Source organism: Balaenoptera ricei, chromosome 2, assembly GCF_028023285.1.
Source record: "Balaenoptera ricei isolate mBalRic1 chromosome 2, mBalRic1.hap2, whole genome shotgun sequence".
In the NCBI taxonomy this organism is placed as follows: Eukaryota; Metazoa; Chordata; class Mammalia; order Artiodactyla; family Balaenopteridae; genus Balaenoptera; species Balaenoptera ricei.
The window spans coordinates 112,200,625-112,209,950 of record NC_082640.1 but is presented as its reverse complement, the minus strand read 5'-3'; the positions used below and the strand labels follow the sequence as shown (position 1 = coordinate 112,209,950).

The following is a 9,326-nucleotide window of genomic DNA, read 5'->3' as shown; positions in this document are numbered from 1 at the left end:
GCAAAAATCCTCAACAAAATACTAGCAAACAGGATCCAACAACACATTAAAAGGATCATACACCACGATCAAGTGGGATTTATCCCAGGGATGCAAGGATTCTTCAATATACGCAAATCAATCAATGTGATACACCATATTAACAAATTGAAGAATAAAAACCATATGATCATCTCAATAGATGCAGAAAAAGCTTTTGACAAAATTCAACACCCATTTCTGATAAAAACTCTCCAGAAAGTGGGCATAGAGGGAACCTACCTCAACATAATAAAGGCCATATATGACAAACCCACAGCAAACATCATTCTCAATGGTGAAAAACTGAAAGCATGTCCTCTAAGATCAGGAACGAGACAAGGATGTCCACTCTCACCACTATTATTCAACATAGTTTTGGAAGTCCTAGCCACGGCAATCAGAGAAGAAAAAGAAATGAAAGGAATACAAATTGGAAAAGAAGAAGTAAAACTGTCACTGTTTGCGGATGACATGATACTATACATAGAGAATCCTAAAACTGCCACCAGAAAACTGCTAGAGCTAATTAATGAATATGGTAAAGTTGCAGGATACAAAATTAATGCACAGAAATCTCTTGCATTCCTATACACTAATGATGAAAAATCTGAAAGAGAAATTAAGGAAACACTCCCATTTACCATTGCAACAAAAAGAATAAAATACATAGGAATAAACCTACCTAGGGAGACAAAAGACCTGTATGCAGAAAACTATAAGACACTGATGAAAGAAATTAAAGATGATACCAACAGATGGAGAGATATACCATGTTCTTGGATTGGAAGAATCAACATTGTGAAAATGAGTATACTACCCAAAGCAATCTACAGATTCAATGCAATCCCTATCAAATTACCAATGGCATTTTTTACGGAGCTAGAACAAATCATCTTAAAATTTGTATGGAGACACAAAAGACCCCGAATAGGCAAAGCAGTCTTGAGGCAAAAAAATGGAGCTGGAGGAATCAGACTCCTTGACTTCAGACTATACTACAAAGCTACAGTAATTAAGACAACATGGTACTGGCACAAAAACAGAAACATAGATCAATGGAACAAGATAGAAAGCCCAGACATTAACCCACGCACCTATGGTCAACTAATCTATGACAAAGGAGGCAAAGATATACAATGGAGAAAAGACAGTCTCTTCAATAAGTGGTGCTGGGAAAACTGGACAGCTACATGTAAAAGAATGAAATTAGAATACTCCCTAACACCATACACAAAAATAAACTCAAAATGGATTAGAGACCTAAATATAAGACCGGACACTATAAAACTCTTAGAGGAAAACATAGGAAGAACACTCTTTGACATAAATCACAGCAAGATCTTTTTTGATCCACCTCCTAGAGTAATGGAAATAAAAACAAAAATAAACAAGTGGGACCTAATGAAACTTCAAAGCTTTTGCACAGCAAAGGAAACCATAAACAAGACGAAAAGACAACCCTCAGAATGGGAGAAAATATTTGCAAATGAATCAACGGACAAAGGATTAATCTCCAAAATATATAAACAGCTCATTCAGCTCAATATCAAAGAAACAAACACCCCAATCCAAAAATGGGCAGAAGACCTAAATAGACATTTCTCCAAAGAAGACATACAGATGGCCACGAAGCACATGAAAAGATGCTCAACATCACTAATTATTAGAGAAATGCAAATCAAAACTACAATGAGGTATCACCTCACTCCTGTTAGAATGGGCATCATCAGAAAATCTACAAACAACAAATGCTGGAGAGGGTGTGGTGAAAAGGGAACCCTCTTGCACTGTTGGTGGGAATGTAAATTGATACAGCCACTATGGAGAACAATATGGAGGTTCCTTAAAAAACTAAAAATAGAATTACCATATGACCCAGCAATCCCACTACTGGGCATATACCCAGAGAAAACCGTAATTCAAAAAGACACATGCACCCGAATGTTCATTGCAGCACTATTTACAATAGCCAGGTCATGGAAGCAACCTAAATGCCCATCAACAGACGAATGGATAAAGAAGTTGTGGTACATATATACAATGGAATATTACTCAGCCATAAAAAGGAACGAAATTGAGTCATTTGTTGAGACGTGGATGGATCTAGAGACTGTCATACAGAGTGAAGTAAGTCAGAAAGAGAAAAACAAATATCGTATATTAATGCATGTATGCGGAACCTAGAAAAATGGTACAGATGAGCCAGTTTGCAGGGCAGAAGTTGAGACACAGATGTAGAGAATGGACATATGGACACCAAGGGGGGAAAACTGCGGTGGGGTGGGGATGGTGGTGTGCTGAATTGGGCGATTGGGATTGACATGTATACACTGATGTGTATAAAACTGATGCCTAATAAGAACCTGCAGTATAAAAAAACAAACAAAACAACTAATACTAAACTTTCATTGGGTTATTTGTATGGAAACATGTTAATATAAATGTTTCAGACATTACATGAAATTTCTAAAAATCTTATATTTGTATTTGTATGGAAATATGTATGGAAATATGTTAATATAAATGTTTCAGACATTACATGAAATTTCTAAAAATCATATTTGTATTTGTATGGAAATATGTATGGAAATATGTTAATATAAATGTTTCAGACATTACATGAAATTTCTAAAAATCTTATATTTGTACTTGTATGGAAATATGTATGGAAATATGTTAATATAAATGTTTCAGACATTACATGAAATTTCTAAAAATCTTATATGTTCTGGTATAATGTTATAAGTAATAATCCTAGTTATTACTTTAAAATGTATATCTCAGAAATAACTAAAAAATAAATAAATAAATAAATAAATAAATAAATAAATAAATAAAAATAAAATTGTCTTCCAGCAAATACACGTCTCTTTCTAGGATGAAATTTTACTGCTAAGAAATATGATGTTCTCTATTTCTTCTCTAAAGAGGATTTTGCATTTTGGCTTATCCCTAGTTCCTCTCCTCCACTCTGGCCTACGGGATGAGAGGTCACTATAGATAGGAAGGGCCACACACCCTCCTTCAACAGCCCAGGAGTGTTGATGTGGCCAGAACTGGGTGAGGTCACGCCGAAGCTGCTTTCTACTCCTCCGTGTTCAGGTACTCTGCCCCTTCTTCTCCAGATCCGGGAAGCCTTCCAGCTGGGGGCAGCTGGCGACCTCTCCCTGCTCCCCCAGCAGAGGAGCTGGTGGGAGATGTGGAATTCTGGCCAAAGCAGCTCCAGGACACCCAGGGCAAGAGAGGACCTCCCTTTCTCTCCCCTTCCCGTGATCACATGTTATGTGCATTTTGCTAACCTCCAAGGGCTATTTGGTGAAAATAGCTTGCAAAGAGATAACAAGGACTTGGTTGGGGTTCGAGCATCAGTGCTATAGTGGCTTTCTCTGCTGCTTATAGAAAGGTTCTTATAGACAAAGGCTCACTCTCCCCAGCAACCCCGAAAAAAGGGTGGCCTGGGCAATTCCCCACCCCTTCCTCACATGACCTTGTTTTCCTATGGACCGAGACCAAGATGCTCCTCCCACCTGTCTCCTCCTGGAAGCCAAGCCCCCTTTTAATCTGTATAAGGTCCACTCCCCTGGGATAGAGTGATTGCAGAAACTGCCTTTTCTCTCTCAGAGACCAAGCTAGAGACCCAGGTAAGCAGCCCAAGAGGCACACAGGAGCTGTTTTTGCTTAAGGGTTGGAGAGGGGCGAGCCAGGGTGGGTGAGGCTAGCCTGAGAATCGGGCCAGGCAGACGTGGGCAGGGGTCAGAGCTGGAGTCAGGAATGGAGCACATAGGCTGCAGAGAGCCCATGGGGCTGGAGAAGGAGCAGCCCCCAGGTTGGGGGAAGAGAGCATCTCTCTTTGGAATACAATGGCATCTCTTTATGGTGCCAGTGTAAAACACTGGGGCTGAGTTTCCCTTGTGTTGTAGGACAACAGGGCTCTGTCCACCGTGATCCTGGATGAATACTTGGTGGTTATCTCAGGGGTACAATTTGGCTTATTCAAAATTTGGTTTATTTATTTAATGGTTTATTCCAAAGCATCTTCTAATGAGCCATGTGAGCGCTGGGTACAGAGGTGTTTTATGTTTCAAAGGTATTTCGTATCAAAAATATTTCTGTATTCAAAGACAGGGCTGCTAGGATTTTAGGTCATTTCTGGGGTCACCACCCAGAGGGGAGGACGGCCTCTCTGTAGGGAGTGGGAATCAAACGTTTGTGGAGAAGAGTATATGTGATTGTCTCGTTACTTGGAAAAGCTCGCAGGAAGAGGGACATCTTTCTGGTTGACTTAGAGACTGTAAGCCAGGGAGGCTACAGGTGGGAGCTGGGGTTCTCTTTCTAAGGCGATGTTATTCCTCCTCTCCCCCTTTTCTCGGGCAGGCTCCTCCAGGAAAGTGAGACCACCATGGCTCCGAAGTCCCTGGTCCTGCTGCCATGGCTGGTCTTGGTGCTGCTGGTGCTGGTGTGGGTCCAGCCTTCCCTGGGCAGGGAATCGCCGGCCATGAAGTTCCAGCGGCAGCACATGGACTCCGGCAACTCCCCAGGCAACAACCCCAACTACTGCAACCAAATGATGATGCGCCGAAAAATGACCCAGGGACGGTGCAAGCCGGTGAACACCTTTGTGCACGAGTCCCTGGAAGATGTCAAGGCCGTCTGCTCCCAGAAAAACGTCCTCTGCAAGAATGGGCGGACCAACTGCTATGAGAGCAACTCCACCATGCACATCACAGACTGCCGCCAGACGGGCAGCTCCAAGTACCCCAACTGTGCCTACAAGACCAGCCAGAAGGAGAAACACATCATTGTGGCCTGTGAGGGGGACCCGTACGTGCCAGTCCACTTTGACAATTCTGTGTAGGTCTCTACCTGAAGCCAGAGATGCCCCACTTCATCGCCTCTCCCCCTCTTGCTTCCTTGCCCCGCAGGCAAGAACTCAAGTTAGTTAGGGCTCTTACCTTCCCCCCTCCTCCACGCACACACACACACAAGCACATGCTTCCCTGGCTTGAGGGCAATCACTCAAGTTAATTAGGACTCTTATCCAACACACACACACACACACACACACACACACACACACACACACACACGTGCGCCCCTGGCCTGAGGCTTGCCCCTGCGTGGCTTGGGGGGTGAGGAGAGGGTTGTGAGATGGGGCCTATGTTAACCACTTCACTGCTTCTTTCAATAAAACACAGTTGCAACCACTTGAATTCCTGATGCTGTCCCCATCCAGGTGCTGTCTGTGTGATCGCTCTCCTGACAGGGGTGAGAACCGTGAATCTGGTTAGCTTTGGTGAGTGGCGAATGGAATCCTTAGATGCCACCTCTTCTGACTTTTGATTTTCACTGACCTGAGATAATTCCTCTCTTTGTAGGTTCCTTGATGCCCAATTAGTTTTAAAGTGTGGGCTATTTTAGATAAAAAGGAGCTACGGTCTGGGACAGTGTCACGCTGGGCGAGCTGACAGAGGGCGAAGCTCAGATACAAAAATCTCTGGCACAGAAGGAAGGACAGCGTGACCCTGGGAAGACCCTCCTCGGCCTCAGGCGGGGAGGAGGAGTGTATGAACTTATGACCCTAAATTTCCATTTTCCTTTTTTTGAGGGAGCTATTGCTAAATCAGAAAGCTGGTCCTCTCTTCCTTGCAGAGTTGGAACCCTCCATTCAGGAGCTAGGAAGGACTTCAGCGATCATCAGGTGGGGGAAGGATAAGTAGATTTCAGCTTGTGGACCAACTCTAATTGGAAGTGCCTGCCTAGAACGCTGTAGAAAAATACCTAAAGAGTGAAGTGATGGAATAGTGGCCTCTACCGAAGGCTCGAGAGCGGTGAGGGTGTGTGGGCCACCCACTGGCCACCCCTGACCTAATGTAACCCCCGCCTTTTACAGAGGGGCAACCTGAATCTCAGAAAGGTTAAGTGACCTGCTCACGGCAGCTGCTAGTTGGTGTCCGACTGAGACTAGACCTTGGGTCTCCTGGCTTCCCTGTCGTTGCTCTCTCTGCTATTGGAGTCTCCTCAAGAAGGAAATTCCCCAGTCTCCCTCCTTCACTGAGTGCTGTGGAGTCATGGTTTTCTCTGCCTGAGCTTGCTGGGGGCTCCCACATGTTCCCAGGGCACTTGGCCTATGAGTCTGCTCACTTCTTGGCAACCCTTTCTTACATCCATTGAAAAGACTAAACTTGGCTTCTGTCATCACTTAATCATTTCATATGACCCCCTGTTTACACCTGCATCAAGCTCTAGACAAGGTCATAGAACTAGAGAAAGGTCCTACTGCCAACCAGTTTGACCAGTTCTGTCATTGTCTTTGTGTACTACATTTATAAATGTTGGAAGTGATGGTGTGTTTTTTAGGTAAAGTGAAAGCTTAGCTCTGGGGCCTCTGTAAGAGGAAGAAGGCCTGTGGGTCAGAGGGGTGGCCAGCTATTTTGGTTGTAGTGGGGCTCTCACTCCTTACAAACAGTGAGGATGGAGGAGGGAAAAAAGGGAAACTTTAAGTTTCTAGTTCTGTTTTCTTTAGATAGAATTTTTCTTCAGTTCATCTCACTCTTGTTTCCAAACCCAAAGCTCCTCATTTTCCCTCCTGCTAGTGCTAAGAGAACACTTTAGTAGATCTTTTTTGAACACTCACTTGGAGCTTTGCTGCATCTATTCTGCACAATCACCAGCTCTGGCTACTGGTTCCATGCACCTTCCTGGCCATGGGACCACTGTGAGTCTCCACACGGGGAATCAAGTGATAGGTGCTAGCGGATGGTCCGGGTGCAGACCTGCACAGCCAGGGAAACGGGGCTGCGGTGGGGCAGAAAGTGCTCTGAATAGGAGGACTCTGGGAGGGGGAAGATCGAGTCTTGTCCTAGAGCCATCAGGCGGAGTCAAGGGGATAAACACCAGTCATCGGGAGACAAATCAGAGGTGTCTGTTCTGTGGGGCGACTATTGCTATCCCACAGATACAGGAGTATTAACCTCTTCTAGGAGACTGACCCAGGCAGATTAATCTTAAAATTGAGGTGCTAACATGTGAAGATGGATACCTGCTTAAAGACAGAAATGACCATATCCAGTGATTCTTCTAAGAAGGATAATGTTAATTTTCAGAAGAGTCTTCAAACCAAACAAGCTTCAGAATTCTGCAATCTCAGTGGACAGGTAAATGCATCCCAGCGTCCTCCTTACTCCTGCAATTTTACCTGTACCGACAAAATCATAGTGTCTTCTGCCTCTTCTGACATGCTGATTTTCTTCTGTCTCTCTCTCTGGTAAATTCCCCTTCAATTCCAGCAGCCAATAGTCTTCCAGCCTGAAACAGATCGGTCACCCATACCTTCAATGAACAGAGTAAAGGGCCATTGCGTCAGGTTCTTTCTTTCCAAGTGCTGCCTCATCAGTATTTGCACTTTGTGCTTTCTGTCTAACTGGAAAATGAAAGGCTGCTCCCAGTCTCCACTCTTGCCTCCTTAGACTGATTCAGCCCTCACAGAGCAAGTGGGAGCACTAAAGGGCTTTGAATCTACCTGCCCGTGGCAGAAGGCGCCTCAGTATTGGTTTGGGAAATTGATCACGAATGTGGGGCAGCCCTCCATGTGCATGATTCATGATGCATGATTCATGATGCATGATGGAGGTCCTGCATAGAAGTTTCAGAATGAAAGTGTACCTCCTGAAGACTAAACCGTGGCATACCTGGAAGCATCTCAAAACTGTCTCCCAGGAGCCACTTTCTAAGGGACTAATCTCAAACATCTCTGCAAATCATTCAGTAAATTCCCATGTACAGTAAATTCCCATGTACTTTAGGTTTCTTTGTGGCTTGCAGCAAGTGTAGGTGGGATGGTTTCATCTCAGCTTCCTCCCTCCGCGCTTATCTCCCTTCCCACTCCCTTATTGTCTTCTTACTTAACAATAGAGAAGGAGTTGTTCATCTGAATGGACAGAGTCTCACTAGGCCTGTTTTACTAGCCAGTGTGGTGACTGTACTTTAAAGCTCATCACTACTGTATGTCATCCTCTGGTTTCTTCTTGCTACAAGTCTGAGCAGGGCCTGTATTCAGGGTCAGTTTCCTTCCTTTTCCACCTTCCCTCAGTCTGCAGCTGGGTGGATAATTGGGCCAGGGCACCTAATGTAGTCCTTGCCCTACTATCAGCTCCCTGTGCTGTGCCTCTAAGACAACTCTGTAGCCCTCTCTGGACCACAGTTGTCTAATCTGTAAAACCCAGGGATTGCGTTTGGTCATCTCAAAGTCCCCTTACGCTTAGGGCCTTCTACTCCCTATTTTTTTTTTTTTTTGGCAGTTAGTTCCCCGACCAGGGATTGAACCCGCACCCCCTGCAGTGGAAGCAGGGAGTCTTAACCACTGGACCACCAGGGAAGTACTTAGGACCTTCTAGATGAACATCCATGTCTAGCAGTGAGTGCTGAGCCCTGGCATGCAGTTTCTGGCTCTTCATGGGTAGGCATCTCTAGAAGAGTCACATCATTGAGATCTGGTTTGGTTCAGAGCTCTTCTCAATGCAAAGCCATGTTCAGAGGTCTAGGTCATCCCAGAGGACTTCAAACATGCTTCTAGGGCAGATTTTCCTCTCAGGCAACTTTAGGCAGCCTCTGAGAGTCAAGGCTGGCAGCTAGCCTCTGCTAGGCCTTGTTAGGCTTCCTGGGACCTGAGAGCCCATGGAGGTTTTTAGCTTGGCTCAGGTCCGCAGACGGGAGAGAGTAATGTGGAGGCAAGAACAAGGCAACAACAAGAGAATGTGGGAGTGGGACCAGGAATTTCCTGAGCTTCTTGGAAACGTTCCTCATAGAGGCTGAGAGCTGGCCCTGCTTCAGGCCAACATGTTTGGCAGCTTCTCTTCGCCACCTCCCTCAAGCTCCCCCTTCCTCTCCCATAAATACTGCCAGACGATTATTTAAGGGAAGGGCTCTGGGATAAGGAGAGCTTGGGCTGTTGTAACATACAGACAAAATCTGTTTGCATGGGACCATGAGTGTGTGTGCACATGCCTAATATGAATGTGATCATGTTTGTAGATCTGTGGAATTAAGGAACATCAGGGCAGGGAAGGTCTTTTGTAATCTGGCTCTAAAACTTTCACCTTAAAAACAAAGAGGGACTTCCCTGGTGGTCCAGTGGGTAAGACTCTATGCTTCCAATGCAGGAGGCCGGGGTTTGATCCCTGGTCAGGGAACTAGATCCCACATGCCACAACTAAAAGCCTGCATGCTACAACTAAGACCCGGTGGAGCCAAAATAAATAATAAAATAAATAAATAAATATTTTTTTAAAAAAGAGAGGGCTTCCCTG

At 44.8% G+C, this 9,326-nt stretch overlaps 1 protein-coding gene across 1 annotated transcript; it reads left to right on the top strand.

Moving 5' to 3' along the window:
• The first annotated feature begins 3,607 nt into the window (after positions 1-3,607).
• RNASE1 (ribonuclease A family member 1, pancreatic) lies at positions 3,608-5,182 on the top strand. The gene is made up of 2 exons (XM_059915626.1): positions 3,608-3,662; positions 4,396-5,182. Exon 2 carries the CDS (start codon positions 4,421-4,423, stop codon positions 4,874-4,876), a length of 456 nt encoding a protein of 151 aa, XP_059771609.1. The 5' UTR covers positions 3,608-3,662; positions 4,396-4,420; the 3' UTR covers positions 4,877-5,182.
• The last annotated feature ends 4,144 nt before the right edge of the window (positions 5,183-9,326 follow it).